We start from the raw sequence: 18008 nt of genomic DNA on the forward strand, positions 1-18008 counted from the left end.
GAGCCAATTGCAGTTGTAACAACAGGTTTTGACATGGGCGGTGATTTCTGGGCTAAAAATTGTGTCCCTTTAAACATGGGTAGCTGCAGGTTAAACGGTCAACGATCCTGTTATTAATCTGGTCTTTGTGAAAGTTCCAGGAAGAGCTTAGATTTAATACGAAAGTTGATGCTGCCATTTGTTTTAATGTTTCTGGTGGCTCCTCCTTTAGAGTACTGAAATACAACACATTCATTATGCAACTGGAGACCATGAACTCGTGTCAACTTACCGGGCTACACAGTTGATTCGACTAAAGATGAATTTGCTGGCTGTTGGCCGTATACAGGTGAACACATTTCCACTCCCAATCTGTTGAAAAGCTTGATCTCACTTAATCATTAATAGACGGGGAGAAAAAAATAATACTGCGATCCCAGATAGTTTTCCATTTCAGCTATTTTACTCAAACTGTTCGGTTTTAAATACGAACACTAAAAGCTGATGTGAGATCTAAGTAAACAGATGGCAAACTGATAATCTATCATTTATGGTCTTCAACAATCAGCGAAATGCCCTCTGAGGAACTAGGTCAACCAAAGAGATCTGTTCCAAGAATTAAAACCATGAGAAACGGAAACATCCGGTGCCAGTAAGCAGAAGGGATGGATTGCACTGTCGTAGTCACCACAGAGAAGCATAGCAAATGTCAAAATTAAAGCAGCTGAGCAATAAAACAAAAGCAGGGGAGCTATAAAACTAACAGAATTAAACTTAGATTCCAGTCCATCTGGCCCTCAGCCTATCCAGGCAGGCATATGGTTCAGTCTCATCTTGTCAGATTTTCACTGAGACATTTTGCCTCGATCCAGGGTAGATGAAGGGATTTTATTGTGCGTTTACTAAAGCATCACAAATTACATTTCACTGACTAGCCCTGATGCCATCAAATATTAGATGACCACTGAGGCAAAATGTCTTGATATTAAAACTCAAAACTCAGGTCAATGGGTTGTTTTAAAAACAAAAAAAATCCCCCTTTCGTGGAACACTGCTTTCACATGTGAACTGGCAGACATTTCTCTGGTAGCTTTGCCGTATCATATTGAAGTGAAAAACAACTGGACAAATTACATGAAACACCAATAATTCAAAAAGAGTTACAGGGTTCAAGTCGAGTAAAAATTAAATTTGGCAACACATTCATTTTCACATAGTGAAAAACTACAATTTTATTATTTTGACCTTTTGTTCTTTTTTCGTAACATTTGTTTGCTGATGCGTCGCCATGGGATACGCAGTCCTCAGAAGCATGTGTCTCATTGTGACCACTGACCTTTACATAGTTCACCCTGTCAATCAGTGGCCATTCAGACGTCTCGCTTCAAGTATTTCCACTTACTTGCTTTAATTACCGAATCTATCGACCAGAAAGAAAGAAGCTTTCCGTCTCTGAATTCTACCCACTATTATTAAGCCTCAGCTCGCTCATCTGCCTTTATCATGATTAAATCCATTTTTATTTATTTCAAACATGATCTCAAAGTCTGTAGACTGCAGCATGTCTCTTGCAGAAGTGCTGCTGCTTTTCGTGTGAGCAGGCAGTACGGAGCGCTGGGCCTTTGCTGGGACGAGCTATTGCTTGTTATTAGTTTTTTGATCGATATGGGAGTCTCTAAATCGCTCCGTGAAATGTCAAAACTAATAAAACTAAACTAGAGTTATGGCCCGAGTCCAGTTCTCCAGTCAAATTCCTCAATGATACCATTCTTTCACAGGAGTAGCTCCAGAAGCCAATCGCAAGCAATCTTGTTAATATTTTTGAAAGTTTCCTCAAAAAAACAAAAGCATCTATTATCGCGATTGGAAACACACAAAAGCGACCATCTAACTGCAGAAAGCTTCTTATCTACCATACAAACACATGGGAAAATTAATAAATTTGCAAGCCGGGATGGCTAAGTAGCTCCCAGAAGAATACAAAGCCGAAGTGAAAATGGCACAGAACCGCCGCACAGATGGATCCGATTGAAGCGAAGGAAGCCCGAGTGACAGCATTCACCAGGCGGCCATTCTTGCTTAACTAAAGACAGAAAATGCGCTTATTTCAAACGGATGCTGCTTTGTAACAAGCTATTGAAAAGCAAGTGGATCTCCTTGACGCAGGCGTCGCTATTGACAGCCAATTAGGATTTGGCTTAATGAGATAAATGCTTCTGACAAATACCCGATGGGGCGCATCCCAAAAAGTGACACAATTTGCTCGGTGATATTCTGAGAACTGGGTTAATGCAAACAATTTTTTAGCACTACCGAGTGGAGGAACTTTTGTTTTTTGTTTTGCATTTTTCCACGTACTAAATTTGTTCAATGTGAGGTACAGACGGGTGAAAACCAAATCCATGTTTTTTGGCCCTCGTGAGTCACCTTCAAGAGACCTGCGCATGGATTTTGGACTTCTCCTGCACTCAATCGGATGTCAAAAAGTGATTTTTCGAAAACCATTTCCTCACGTGCTGCTCTGAAGTTATTGTTGTGAGGAGCAGTGTAATCATACCACAGGTATTACATATCTTTACACTTGTTTTGGCTGAGTGAAAATGAGAAATCGCAGCGCACGTTCCCAAAGGTTTTCCAGTTCTGCCCTTTGCATGTAGCCACTGATTATCCTGTGTTTCCACTCATCAATTCAGGATTTTCCTCCAATTTTTCACCCCTCTGCATTGAGCATTTTCTTTCTTTTTTGCCTCTCACGCACATGCACAAGCACACATTGACGCAGTCCAGCCTCCCGCCATTTGTTTCGTATTTCACTATTATGCACTTCACTACGGGACCGATGCCATGTGGGTCTAGTATCTACGAAACGTCGTCATATCCTTGGGTTCTTTGCTCGGGACGCACCAGTCGTCGGCCTCATGGATGGTCTTGTAGTGTTTCCAGGCCGACTTGTTGTACACGGGAAGCCTCTCGATGGACTCTGTAGAAAGCGCCTGATGGAGGAGAGGGACATTAAAACGAACCGTACTCTTCTTTCCACGCAAGTGTAATAATTGCAGCAAATGTAGATTACCCGAATGTAGATCACGGCATCCGTTCCGTAGCCCTCCAGAGAGTAGAGCTTCAGGTCCCCTTGAAAGTATCGTGCGTAAAGTCGTGAGATGGGGAGGCCGTAACCGTATCCGGCCTGTGGAAAAATGATCATTATTTTTCCAAAATAAAAAGGCAAAGGCACTGTAATCAAACCTACTTTGCCTTGGATTTTTAATGTCCTGTTACTCAACGCAACTCATCCACACACCCCCGCCTCCCCGTCATCCCTGTTTACGGCCTACCTGCCCATTCTTAAACTGGATTTGCCCTCGTTCGCCAAAATCCTCTTCCCTGTCTGGGTTTACTTGACGAAAAGAAGCTTAAACATCTCCTGGATTTCAAGCCAAGGAGCAGCTTAATAAAATGACTGCCAGACACAACGGCTCTGAGGGACACGGGATGTTTTGGATCGATTGAGAGCGTGTGGTGTTCCACAGATGCGCATCGGTCGACATTAGCATCATGTGCAAATCCAAGGACTCTGTCTGGCGTATTGTCTGGATCTTATGTTCTGCTTCTGCATCATATTTTTCCTGTGACAACAATAGCTTGATGATGAGTTTTCAAAGACAGAATTACCACTCTATCCAATTTCACTGCTCATTATCCAAACACACATACAGTTTGCGGCATCACTAGTATAGATCCCAGAGTCGTCAGCACGCAAGTGTGAACCCTAACCTGAATTCCACTTTGAATTGTTAATAAAAGGTTAACTTCCAATAAAAAAAAAACAAGCATCAATCATACAAAGAGCTGAATTCTCACAGATGCAGATCCATTAACTGACACTAATGTGGGACTTAAGTACACTGTCAGAACTTTTAGCTATTTATGTACATAACAATAGGAACATTATAATATCAGCAGTCTAGTGACATTTAAGGTGTGCGTACCAATGATTTGTTCCCCAAAATTTGACCGGACATGTCTTGACTACGATTAATATCCAAACACTTGGCACTTCGCTGTTCACATCCAGCCACATTTTTATGTGAAAATTTGACTGGACATGAATACCACTAACCAGAGGTGCGGCCCGGGACCCGTCGATGCTCGGCCGAGGGGCGGTGGAGTACGTGTAGGTGAACAGCCGGTCGATCTTACGCAGCGGAACACCTCCCCCACGATCGCTGACCTGCATAACGTCGACATCGGCACGTCAAGTCAAAACAGGAGCTTCTATTCCCGTACCTGCTGTTTTCATGTTTGATCCTGCGCTGAGAAACAAGACGGGACTGCATGCAAAGAAATGTAGATAAAACCCAAAGTCACAATCTGGTAGCTTCACCTTAACTGTCAGATCTTCACTTCCCAGGGCGACCTGTGCATGAATGGAAGGGTAATCCAAGCCATCGCCATACAACTCCATGGTGGCCCGCATGGCATTCTACACCAAAATAAAATATATAACTGTTATCCAGATGTCTAAAACAGGTCAAAGACAATAAAGTAAGAAAGAAAATCCTACCTTAAAAAGTTCAAACACCATATGGTATAAATGAGATGGAACGTAGACCATGGTGATGGGCTTGCCTGTCTCTTTGGCTATCAGGAGAAAAAAAAAAGCTATTGATCAGTTCTCTACTTTATAAAGTACTTCCCATAGATCAGGGATGTCAAACTTATTTTCACAGAAGGCCGCATCAGCATAATGGTTGTCCTCAAAGGATCACATGTAGCAGAAGCAGTATAAATTAAAAAAAAAATGTAACCAAATATAATGTAACAAATAAATGACTTCTTAATGTTAAATAACTCTGAATTTATTACTCATTCAAATCCAAAATGTCATATATGCATTCCCATCTTTCTTGAAAACAGCCTTCCATCTGCATCAATGTCTTCCGGGACATTTAAGGATCATTTGTATTTCTCAGTTCCACTCATTGAAAATCACATTGATGTGGATGCACTGCAATCTAAAGGTGGGTTGCCGTCACGTTGCGGATAACATGATCTTCATGAATTGTGGGAAATGTAGTTTATGGTCAATGTGCATGTTTGACTTATTTATTTTAAGACAGTCAGACCTTTTAAGATGATCTGGCGCACCACATTAAATGACGTGGTGGGCCACATTTGGCTTGCGGGCCTTTAGTTTAACACATGTCCCATAGATACAATTAAAAAATAAACAAAAAAATCATATTACCGTTGAATTCATCCAGCAGAAGCTCAGGAGAGTTCATGTAATACCTGTCACAGAGATTTCTTGCATTTTCATAGGCATCTACAAGAAAGAGGGTTTTCATTTGAGGAACATGCAGATTAGACATTGGCATATACTGTATCTACATGTGCGCCAAGCCGAAAATGCTTTTCGAACAACCGTAACGCAACAAGGATATTCTCACCTCTGATGACATCGGTCACACGGCAGTTTGGATCAATACTGCCTATTTGTTTGGGATGAGCTGGATTAACCTTCACCTTCCCACCAAAGAGGAGCGCTTCAGTAAGACACACATGGAGGAGACTATGTCATTTTGCGTCAAGACTTCAAATCTTCAACACCTAAAACTGGCACTCTGCTGGCCTAAAACAGAGGTCGAAGAATTAACAGAGTGTAAATCCAGGTTTAAACTGCCAGTGAAACAAAAAAATAGTGCTGGTCAGATTAGCTTTATAATAACATGTTATACTATCAATTTATAAAGAACAGCCTGAAAGGGGAAAAAAAAACATACATGAAACTTTGGTAGTTTGCCCGGAAACCACATTGATACATAGAGACCAAGATTTGATTTTGTATTATATATGAAAAATAAATACAAAATGTGCTTTTGGATGGCGGTCAGCTGCAAAATGTAGTTACTATGACAGTGTGCAAAACTTGGAGCTTTTGCACAGAAAAATATGTGAACAAGTTTTCAGTCAAGGGATTTAAGCAACAGTTGAAAAGATTAATAAATCACAATATACAGCAATACATTTAAAATTACAATAAAGGCATTGTGAGTGGTATTATGATAAGAGTCATATCCCACTGGTGATTCAGACCCCTGAGATAAGCTCATGCTTGAATAAACATTCACTGGCAGCGTTCAAGAACAAATAAGGTCATCTGAAAAGCAAAAACATGGCGATCTAGAATATTTAATTTTCAACCGACAAATTGTTGTGAAGTCGAAACAAAAAACAGACGGTATACATCATCCTTGTGAAAAACATTTCCCACAATCTATCGCAAATAGCAAAACCTACTCACTGTGCTGGTTGAGCAGCATCCTGATGGATATCCTGCTCATGTAGAAGCGATCCAAAAAATACTGCACGTTTTGGCTGACGACCGGGTCGGTGCCATAGGTCTCCTTGTACTCCACAACTCCTTGAGCCATGGTTGGAATGACATCATTGTGGCGATTACGGATTTTTATGACTGCGTCTGTGAAACTAAATGGTGCCACGAAAGGGAAGCGAGGCGGCGTTAAGAGTAATGCGGATAAGGGGCACCACAAGTGTGCACTTTAGTTTACTTACTCGTACATCACTTTCTCATCATCTGCGTTTTTATCTCTGAACTCGAGAATCTCCTGGAGACTTTGCACATACCTATGAATATACGATGAAAAAGCAATATTTGACACCCACTGACAGGAGATCGCTTGATGAATGCGAGAAGATTATGGCAAAGCCCTGGTTTCCAGGTGATCGTAGCAACTTTCAAAAAAAAAAAGGGGGATGTAAACAAACACACATACCAGCTCTGGACCAGACGCACAGAGGGGGTTCGAAGCAGGTTGTCCGGCAACAACTTGATCTCCTTCATGATGTTTGACAGCCTCACAGGTAACTCCTGCCTCAGGAAGACGAATGATGTTTTCTCACAAGCATTCTCTGAGCCTGGGGGTTCAAAAAAAAATGTAATAAAGAGTTTAAAAACACAGACATCGGTAGATGGCACAGAAACCCATTCATACAAAGGAATTTCCCCTATGGGGATCAATAAAGTTTATCTTATCATACTGTTGTGACGGATTACTGTTGTGTTAAGATTAAGAGGTATGATCATCTTAGATAATGTGCTCACCAAGGTTTGCACACACGTTGTACACAAGATTGCAAACATAGTTAGTTTACATATAGTTGAAGTGAATCTGCATCAACGTGAAGAGGTTCCTCTCGATGAACAGCCCGACAAACAGTTTTGAAATCGATTTACAGCGTGCATCGTTATTTAAAACGCACGCTAATGTAACATATCTTTCTTTTCTTGTTCCGATTATTGAGGTAACTGCTTGCAATCGGAACAAGAAAAGAAAGATATGTTCCACTAATTTACTTCTAAATGGGTACAGTATGTGCGAGTGGGCGTTTGTTTAGTGTGTGCGTGTTCGTATAGGATCACCTACCAAAATCCAGAAATTGCTTCATTGAAAGAGGGGAGGGTGAAAATTTTGAATAAAAGTCGATGTCCTTTCCGATGGACAAGCTGCTCCGAAGAAAGCGTAAGATCCTCATTCTGACCGCACTTGTGTTGCTAAACTGTCCGTTTCACTGACAAGAAGGGGGCTAAATGTTTGTTTACAGGCGGCATCCACAACACCGCTGCGCAGCTCTGCTCAGGCTAGCTAGACTAGCTTGCTAGCTAGTTTAAGAAAATCGCAACAACACCTGCGCGGGTAACATTAACATCATCTTTTTGGACCCCCGGTGAAATATGTGCATCTTACGATGTCACTCCGGTGAAAAAATTAAACGACCAAGACTTAGAATTGCTCGAAGTCTCGGCGCTGTCACCCCGGTGTAAAGGCTATGCCTGTGAGGAAAAATTTAAATCTAATCAAAGAGTGGTGACGATGCCAAGATAGAAATCCACTGACGATTCCGCTTTTTGGGCTAATTCTTGTATTTGCAAACGTGCCTGTCCAAAGTGATGTGTCCCCATGTATTTACCTTTTGAGAGAAAAAAAAGACAACTTCATTTAAGAGATGTTTACTTTTTTTTCCAGTGTTTGTTTATTGTAACTTGGTAAGTAACTCGGGAAATGAGGCCCTAAACCCGTTATATGGCGAATAAAACAAATACCAACAAATAGTCAAGAGACACTTGAAACAGCCAAGATAATGAATGTCCAGATTGGCAGATTCCAATTGAAGATGTATTATTATTATTATTATTATTATTATCATTATTATTATTATTATTATATTTGAGAAGGTTTTAAGTCAGATAGCATCCATGGGGTTGTTTTTCGCCATCCTTGTTTTATATTTTTGGCATAAATTACTTTATAACTTGTGATCTTTACAAAAAATAAGAAATTAATAGAACAAACAGCATTTCATCAGTAGTGTCTTGACACAAATAGTCAAATTCTAAACATAACTTCATCCTCTTATTCCTCCTCCTATTATTATTAATATTATTACTATTATTATTATTTTTATTTTGTTATTATTATTATATTTGTTAAGGTTTTAAGTCAGATAGCCTCCATGGGGTTGTTTTATTGCTGTCCTTGTTTTATATTTTTGCCATTTATTGCTTTATAACTTTTCATCTATACAAAAAATAAAAAATAAATAAAACAAACAGCATTTCATCAATATTGTCTTGAGACCCTAATGAAATTCTGTCTCCTACTGGCCCTCCTCTGCACATCTTTGTCACTCTTTATTTCCTGTAAGGTAAAGAACTCTCCTGCTGATAATTCTCCTTTTTTAAAAAAAAAAATATACAAACCATATATCACCAGTGTCCTCACATTTTTTTGGCTTGATGAATTCCATTGTGTATTATCTTGAGCATACATTTCTAATTTCAACCTTTTTCTTCTACATATCCACACTGACCTTCCCATTCCCAGTGATATACAGTACTTAAGAATATATCATTTATTTTCACCAATATACATACTCTGACTTATTTCCATGCCTTCATCCGAATAGTTCACATTAGTTATCTAATAAGTTTTTCCATAAAATCAATGGTTCAAATATATTCCTTTTGTTGTCCACCGATTGCAATTTAAGTGTATATTTCCACCTCCAATGTATATAACAGGCCTTTGCACCACAGACAACTGCAGCCTCTGGCTCTTTTGCTTGAGATTTTTTTAAATTTCCTCCTCTGGACACATCACTGGCTTCATAACGCTAATTCCCTTCCAAAATGCACACAGATGGGTATCCTCTACACCTCCTTTTTCCAAAGAGGCAATCAATCTTTTATTCGCTATTCATTTTATTCATTTATAAATGTGTGACATCGAGGCAATTGGACCATAGCAGGCCTACTGGCATCTTTTCCGGGCTCGCATATTGGAATGCCGTACTCGGCATGTGTCCCTCTTCCCAGACTTTGCTATAAAGCAGTAACAGTTTCTCCAGATTTCCTTAACTTCAATGATTGATCATGTTATAACATTCTTGATTTTTTTCCAGTTGCAGTCATTCCTGTTTCCCCGAGTGTTTTTATTATCTTACCCATGAAGGAACATCTTACTGGGAACTGCAAGGCTGTTTCTAGACGTTGTTACTTTTATTGGTATCCTTTCCTCCTCTGCTGAAATATGGGAGCAATGCAAAACTTCTCATCACCATCTCACCCCTTAAAATCCATTCATCCTGGGCTATATCGTTCCTCCTGCCGTCTTTTAAATCTACACTCAGTCTTGCTTCTCTTGACTTCTTTCCCATCACTTTCTCTCCTATCACCTCATTAAAGTCCAAATTCTTTCCATCGATCTCCTCCCCTAACATCCTCCCTGGGTCTGCCATTGATAGTAAAAGAACACCTTAGAACACCGGAGTTGTCTGTCGATAAGCGAAATCCTCATTGTACTCTGAAACCGTTTTCTTTGCAGCAAAATGAACCACCTGCTGATTAAATCTGTCCCTCCCATATGTCTGTATGGTATCCTTTGGTGTTAAGAAAGGCACCTTAAAATAAAATAGATCATTATTATTATTATTATTATTGTTATTATCCCTTCTGCTTTTCCCTTCAGGGGTCGTCACAGCGAATCAACCCTCTATATCTAACCCTATTCTCTGTATCCTCCTCTTTCACACCAACTACCTTCATATCCTCTCTCACGACGTCTATAAATCTTCTCTTTGGTTTTCCTCGAGACCTCCTGGCAGCTCCAATTCCAGCATCCGTCTAGCAATATATTCACTATTCCTCCTCTGTACTTGACCGGACCATCTCAGCTTTGCTTTTCTGACCTTCTCTCCCAAACATTAACATGTGCTGTTCCTCTGATGGACTCATTCCTGATCCTATCCATCCTGGTCACTCCCAAAGAGAACCTCAGCATCTTCATCTCTGCGACCGCCAGCTCTGCCTCCTGTCTTCTTGTCATTGTAACTGTTTCTAGTCCATACAGGATTGCTGCTCTCTCCACTGTCTTGTCCACCTTTCCTTTCATTCTGGCTGATATTGTTCTATCTCATAGCGCCCAAGACACTTTTCTCCACCCATTTCAACCTGCTTGAGCCTATTTCTTGAACTCTTTTCCACACTCTGTTACTCTGGACTGTTGACTCTAAGTAATTGAAATCCTCCAACTTCTTGATGTCCACTCCCTGTAGGTCCACCGTTCCACCCCGGTTCTTCACGGGCAGTGAATGCGACAGCCCCGTCATATCTTCGTCATATCTATAATCAAGTCACATGTCCCTACCCGTCCCCTCTGATCTGGCACCTCTTGGCGACTGTCCACCCCATCACTTAGAACCCCTGGCTGCCGATCGAACCGGTCTCGGCTCTTCTCAGTCTTGGCTCCTCAGTAGTGGAACGAACTCCCAGAAAAGGTCAGAACAGCGGGATTGCTGCCCAACTCCCACCGTGAGCTGACAACTCTTCACCAAGCACTACCCCACTAATCGCACTTAGACCCCCCCCCCCCCCCTAAAAAAAAAAAAAGAAAACGAAGAAATGAATGTATGTACATATATGGTTTTGAGACGGCTATTTGGTAGAGTGGTGACTTCTGAATAACGACTACTGGTACTTTGGATCTTCGGTTATCGAATTGCAATATTTGTAAGTCCCTTTGGATAAAAGCGTCTGCTAAATGACTATAATGAAATGTAATATAATTCACACACATATCTTCTGTATTGCTGCGACTAACCTTCATTTCTCTCCTTTCCAGCGGATACCTCCACTTCTCAAGATTTTTCTCCACCTGTTCTCTGCTCTCACAACAGATCACAATGTCAACTGCAAACATCATAATCCATGGAGATTCCTGTCTAACCTCATCTGACAGCCTGTCCATCACCACTGCAAACAAGAAGGGGCTCAGAAACCCAAGTCCCACCTCCACCTTGAACTTCTCTGTTACCCCACCACAGCAAACCTCGCCACTGTCTCACAGCTAGCATACATGTCCTGCACCAGCCTAACATACTTCTCTGCCACTCCAGAATTCCTAACACAATGCAAGAGTTCCTCTCTCAGCACCCTGTCGTATGCTGTTTCTAGGTCAACAAAACTGCAATGCAGCTCCCTCTGGCCTTCTCTGTACCTCTCTATTAGCATTCTCAAAGCAAATACTGCATATGTAATACTCTTATTATTGTTATTATTTACTACTATTATTGAATTATAAAATATTGCATTTTTGTGATTGGCGAATCTAGGCATTTGTATGTGTGCGAAATGACAAGCTATGGAATGGAAGCTATGATGTATATAACAGTGATGTCACAAGGGGGAACATGCTGTCAAATAGGCAACTTTGATGTTACAAAGTGGAGTGTGTGTGTGCTTGAAAAAGGGAAATTGATTTGCTAAGTGATGTCATAGAAGTGGCTGTTTGCAGGATAGTTGCTATTTTCAACATGAGCCTGTTGTTGATAGCAGATCTGTGACTGGAACAAATGTCAGATTCAACTTTGGTCAAAAATCCACTGGCTTAAGCTTTGTTCGCCTGCACAGAGGTCAGCAGATACATCTTTTTTGGGATGCCCAACACAACATTTGGGGTTGATTCAGCTCCTGAATCCACCACGGCACCGGGGCTGGTGGTTGGCTCCATGGCCAGAGTGGCGCCTCGATGTAACAGCAGCTCTGGCTTGACTGCATTATCTACCAATGCAGAAGGTACAGTCACCTTTAGGGCTGCTTCTCAAGCTCAACCCCAGCTTGCAGCAACAGTAGCAGCAACTGCAACAACTGCGTCAGGCGCCTTCTCATTGGAAGCGTTCAGTTTTGAAGCAACTGAAGTCCAGGTTAACACAGCTACTGCCACCTCAGCACCAGAGAAAAGTGATGCCTTTGCCACTTGTGCTCCCTCAAACCTTATCCTGGGAACCCAAACTGCATTTACAGCCTCGGAAGGTGAATTCCATTTTGGAATACCAAACCTTACCCAAACAAACACCAACCCTTTGGGAATTCTAAGCTTTGGTACTCGTGCTACAAACACTTCTGGAAGCAAAGACCTTTCCCTCGGGATTCCCACCACAACATTAAGCGTGCATTCATCACCTCAGACCAACATGGTGACAGGGCTGATGTTGGGCGCCACAGCAGATCCTGTTGCAAAGTTGGAGTCCACGGTTGGCTCAGATTTGACAGCTCCGGCAGGAGAGGATTTCACATGTGGGGCTACTTCGCAAGTTCAAACTCAGCCCACTGCCACAAATTCAGCCACTGCATCAGGTGATTTTTCGTTCAGTGGCTCAAGTTTTGGAGCAACCGAGGTTCAGGCTACCACAGCCGCGGCCGCCAGAGCTGCAGTTGCTGGGGGAGATTTCAGTTTTGCAACTGATGGCCCCTCAAACTTCAAGCTGGTCATGCAGTCTACACTTACAGCCTCTGGAGATGACAACGCCTCTGGAAATCCAAACTTCACCCTGACAGGTAGCAAACCTACAGGGACTTGTATCTTCGGTGTCCCTATGACAAGCACTACCACTTGTGGAGGCCTCTCCGTTAGTATGCCCACCGCAACAATCGGCTGTGGCACATCTACTCAAGTCACAACCTCCACCGGGCTGACAGTTGGCTCCGTTGCGGCACCAGCAGTCGATTCAGGGTTCGCTCTTGGGTTTGGCCTGACACCACCTGCCTCTGCCAAACCTGAAGAAGAGAATTTCACTTTCCATTCTGCTTCTCACGTTCAAACCCAGCCACCAGCAATGGGTGATATGACTGTAACAACGGCATCGGGTCAATTATCATATGGAGGATACAGTGTAGGAACAACCAAGGTTCAGATCACCACAGCTGACACTACCGCAGCTTCCCCAGAGGGAGACAGATGTGGCCTCAGTTTAGAAACACCCAATGCTATTCAGACCAGCACCAAAGCATTGAGCACAGCCTCCAACCCAGGCCTCTTTTATGGGATGCCCACCACCGCATGCGACCTTGATTCAGCTCTTCAAGCTATCACAGGAACAGGGCTGATACCTTGCTCCACAGCAGCGCCGGTGACAGGGTCAGAGGTATCCCTTGGTTCTCGTTTTACCGAACCAGTAATGGCAGGGGGCGACTTCACCCGACCCCAGCTAGCTTCCACCCCTACCTCCCAAACCGGACAAGAAGGGGACACCACCTCCAATATTAAGTCCCCATCAACTCAACCTCCCCCTGCGTCAACCCAGGCAGTTGTACCCTCAGGACCTGCTACTGGCTGGTCTTATTTCTACCACTGCTGCTGTCAATGCGAAGGGCGCAGTCTTTGCTTTGGCTGTTGCTCCTACTCAAGCAGTAGCCCATGCATCTGCTGCAAAAAACAACAGTGAGTGAAGGTTTGCGTTCTTTTCTTATGTCTCTGGGGTCAGCCATCATCGCCTCTGGCCAGCTCCTACAGCGAGAACAGAAGCTGTCTCAGTAGCTGTTAGCTTTTCATTGGAGCTTAATCCAGAATCAAGGGTCATAACAATCAAACCCATAGCCAGTAGTCACGACAACCACGCCTCCTCCAGAGATAGTTTATGCCCAGAGAATTTAAGACGTTTTTAAACAAAAGGTATGGCAAGAATATCACTGTCCTGCATACAGAGAAGAAAGTTGACCAGAAGAGACTAAAGCAGAGGCTGTTGTCCCAGCAGAAGGAACCAGGGGACCTGTGGCTGCCACAAGTTATATTAGATGTATTTATATTTCTATTTTTGTGCATGTCTAAAGTAGACTTGAGTTTGTTTACTTTGGCTGTATTGTGAAAAGACCCCCCCCCCCCCCCCAAATTAAATAAATACATCAACTGCACATTGGACATGTCCTTCATTAACTTTGATGGAATATATATATTTTATTGTTTGTAATCATGGGGGCTAGAATGGAACTCGGTGAATGTGGCTAAGGGGATTTTGAATCAAACCATTTCAAACTAAAAGATTTTGAGGCCTCCACGGTCGAAATGTTTACCCAACTCGATCCACATAAAACATGAGATCATCTTGCTCTGATAGGGTTATCTGCATGACGTATAAAACATAAACCAATCAGATTTCGGTATGACTCAACGCTCGTCCAATGGGTATCAAGCTTACACTGGGAGGCGGGACTTGCAGACCAGCGAAGTTGACTGACAAAACTCAGGTCAAATAAATTCGTTGCGTTTGCTCTCTCACCCGGAAGTGACTACGGTTCGTCTCGTTGGTGCACGAATTCACCACTCTGAAAAGAGTTGTTCAAAAGATCCATTCGTTGAGTTGTTCGGCTCCCCCCCCCCTCAGTAAGTCATCAAAATAAGCGATATTTCAAGCGTACAACTCAAAGCGTCAGAAACCACATATCCATATAGTTATGTTAATACCTGACTGGGGTATGAAAGGGCACAATATAAGTTCAAAAGTTGGGCATTAGTGCGTCCATAACCAAAGTCTGAGCTTTTAATTTTCGCGTCTTATGCAATTTAAAGAATAATAATAATTAGTTCTCTGCATTTAGTCATTGTATTTTCTATGTGGAACACCGTCTTGAGGTGTGCTCGGACTGTAAGTGGCGAAGCAGTGACGTTTCCGCCGCCGCTTTGATGACAGATAAGAGGTCCTGCAATGGAAGCGTGTGTGCTGTGAAAACGGGGAGTTGTGAAACAAAAAGTGGCAACGCATGCTCACCGGCTAACTTCCCAACCTACCAAGCCAAGCAGGCACTGCCGTAGAAAATAATACTTGTCGCTTTATTTTCCTCTACCCGTCGAAGCTCGGCGGTGAGGTGACTCGGTAGAGCGAACGGTTCGTTCGCGATTACAACAACAATATATGTCGTCATTTCCGGTAGCGAACCAAAGCGGTGCTTGTCCAAAGAGTGGCCGCGATTCGCCACGTTTTGACAAGGATGCCTTGTTAGTTTTTCCGTCGTGGTAACTGAAAAGGTAATGTTCACATAATTTCGGACGACGTTATCAATTTCCAACCCGTCGAGGACAGTCGTTTGACCGATTTTCTCTGTGGTTGCTGCCGTTGAACCGCGCCTGGCTTGCCACCCGCCAAAAAAGCCTGGGAGTTCAGCCTGGTGGAGCAGACGTTTTCTGCCTTAGCTGATAGCAGGCGGATCCAACCGGAAGCTACAATGAGTGGCGGCTTTTCTTTCGGACAAAATTCTGGCAGCTTTACGTTCGGCAGCCAGAAGACCACAGCCGCAGCTCCCACCGCGGCCTTCGGCCTGACCAACTCAACGCCGGCAGCCACCGGGGGAGGTTTCTCTTTCGGGACGCCCGGTACTACCCAGGCCGGTGCTAACCCTTCCGGCGCTTTTTGCTTCGGCACCTCCGCGAAGAGCACGGCCCCCGGCGGGGGTCTGTCCTTCGAGACGCCCACGACGTTCGGCCTCGGTTCGACTCCACAGTCCACCGCGGCCCCGGGGCTGACCTTAGGCTCCGCGGCAGCACCGGCGGCCAACGCGGGATTCACGCTCGGCACCGGCTTGGCTGCAGCGGCACCGGCCCCGGCTCCAGCACCCACCGCTGCCGTCCTCACCGCTCCAGCCGGAGGGGGTTTCACTTTCGGTTCTGCATCCCAGGCTCCAACCCAAACCCAGCCAGCAGCGACCAATGCAGCGCCTGCGACAACCGCGTCAGGAGGTTTCTCCCTCGGTGGGTTCAGTTTCGGAGGCCCAAAAGTCCAGGCCGCCACCTCCACAGCTGCATCCACCACAGCTGCCCCAGGAGGAGGCGGCTTCAGCTTTGGGGCTAGTGCCCCCTCCAACCTCACCTTGGGCACCCAACCCCAGGCAGCCTCCATCGCACCTGTCGCTCCTGCTGCTTCTGCTGCTGCTCTTCCTGCGGCTGCTGTTGCTACTGCCACTGCTCCAGCTCCAGCTCCAACAGCACAGGGTGGAGGCTTTTCATTTGGCATCAAACCCTCATCCACCCCAGCCCCCCCTGCAACGACCCAGGCGGCTGCTCCCTCGGGCCCCGCTCTGTTTGCTGCGACTTCAGCAGTCACAGCCTTCGGTTTGGCTGCCGGGCAAACTTCAACAGTAGCCCCCGCCACATCCTCAGTGCCCATCGGGGGCCTGTCCTTTATGCTAAAACCTCAGGGCGCAGTCACCGCCACGGGCACGGCCACTGCCCCGGCTTCTTCAGCCGCCACTGCGGCAACCTCAACAGCAGCAGCCTCCACAGCAGCAGCTACCGGCTTCTCTCTGGGGCTCAGACCGGTGTCTGCAACAAGCGCCACGACAGCAGCCACAACCGCCACCACCATCACAACAACTGCCGCACCCCCGGTGATGACCTACGCCCAGCTGGAGGGTCTCATAAACAAGTGGAGTCTTGAGCTGGAGGATCAAGACAGATATTTCATACAGCAGGCAACTCAGGTGAACGCCTGGGACCGCATGCTGGTGGAGAACGGGGAGAAGATCACCGCCTTGCATAAAGAGATGGAGAAGGTGAAGCTGGACCAAAGGAGGCTAAACCAGGAGCTGGACTTCATCCTCTCCCAGCAGAAGGAGCTGGAGGACCTGCTCTGCCCGCTTGAGGAGTCGGTGAAGGAGCAGAGCGGGACCATCTACATGCAGAATGCCGATGAGGAACGCGAGAGAACGTACAAGCTCGCCGAGAACGTGGACGCGCAGCTCAAGAGGATGTCCCAGGACCTGAAGGAAATTATCGAGCACCTGAACACGTCGAGTGGCCCGGCTGACACCAGTGACCCTGTAAGACGAAGCAAAACAGTCATAGTCTGCTTAACAGATTTCAAGTCTTTTTTTGAGTATTTTTTCAAACTCACCTAATATCCATGTTTTTTTTCTCTTTCTTTTCAGCTTCAGCAGATCTGCAAAATTCTCAATGCTCACATGGATTCACTTCAGTGGATCGATCAGAATTCAGTTCTCCTGCAAAGAAGAGTGGAAGACGTGTCCAAACTGTGTGACAACCAGCGTAAGGAGCAGGAGAAAACCTACCGCTTAACTTTTGACTGATGGGATAAATGCACTTACATGCATTTAAAGAAAAGATAAAAACACTTTTTGATAAGTTTTTTTTTTCTCTTTCAGTTGGAATAAACAGGTATGCGTTTGTAAGCTTAATCTTGATTTTGGAGGAATGAGCAAAGTATTCAATAATCTTGTAAAACAATTTAGTTTTTCTGCGAGTTTTGAGGTTTTCTCCTAACTTTTCTAGAAGAATAAAGATGGTTTCTCATGTAAGTGTCAGCTTGTTCAAAAAGAAATGTAATTAAATATTTCTTTCAAGATAAGTTTCTCAGCGAGTAACGCAGACCATTCACTTCAGCATGCTCCGGTGCAGATGTACACTTTTCTTCCACTTCTGTAAATGTTGAGGTAGAAATGGATTGTCAGAATTGTGCTGAATGTCAGCATTGCAATCAAGAATTAATTCTGATAGGATTACAGAAAGTGGACACAATGACTTAAATCAATCTTAAATTCTGAGCACGAGTTTCAGCCCAGAGGGACAAGCAGCAGGCGGTTACTAAGTGATTGACAGGCATTTACAGTGGAAGGCTATTAATGAGACACGCATAGATTTTGGAAATTAAAAAAAAAAGTATTT

At 44.0% G+C, this 18008-nt stretch overlaps 2 protein-coding genes across 2 annotated transcripts; one reads left to right on the forward strand and one right to left on the reverse strand.

Annotated features, from left to right (window-relative positions):
* Nucleotides 1-2305: 2305 nt before the first annotated feature.
* pdk1 (pyruvate dehydrogenase kinase, isozyme 1) lies at nucleotides 2306-7860 on the reverse strand. The gene is made up of 11 exons (XM_086145741.1): nucleotides 7428-7860; nucleotides 6777-6918; nucleotides 6556-6627; nucleotides 6284-6468; nucleotides 5430-5525; nucleotides 5228-5305; nucleotides 4544-4620; nucleotides 4364-4462; nucleotides 4100-4210; nucleotides 3053-3166; nucleotides 2306-2972 (listed from the first exon to the last, which is right to left on the reverse strand). Exons 1-11 carry the CDS (start codon nucleotides 7534-7536, stop codon nucleotides 2832-2834), a joined length of 1224 nt encoding a protein of 407 aa, XP_086001867.1. The 5' UTR covers nucleotides 7537-7860; the 3' UTR covers nucleotides 2306-2831.
* Nucleotides 7861-15239: 7379 nt separating this feature from the next.
* LOC147234993 (nuclear pore glycoprotein p62-like) lies at nucleotides 15240-17688 on the forward strand. The gene is made up of 2 exons (XM_086145745.1): nucleotides 15240-17146; nucleotides 17255-17688. The coding sequence occupies exons 1-2, from the start codon at nucleotides 15557-15559 to the stop codon at nucleotides 17411-17413; spliced, it is 1749 nt and encodes a 582-aa protein (XP_086001871.1). The 5' UTR covers nucleotides 15240-15556; the 3' UTR covers nucleotides 17414-17688.
* The last annotated feature ends 320 nt before the right edge of the window (nucleotides 17689-18008 follow it).

Source organism: Fistularia commersonii, chromosome 4 (genome assembly GCF_037954325.1).
Source record: "Fistularia commersonii isolate RoL2024-O1a breed Wild chromosome 4, RoL_Fcom_v1.0, whole genome shotgun sequence".
NCBI lineage: Eukaryota > Metazoa > Chordata > Actinopteri > Syngnathiformes > Fistulariidae > Fistularia > Fistularia commersonii.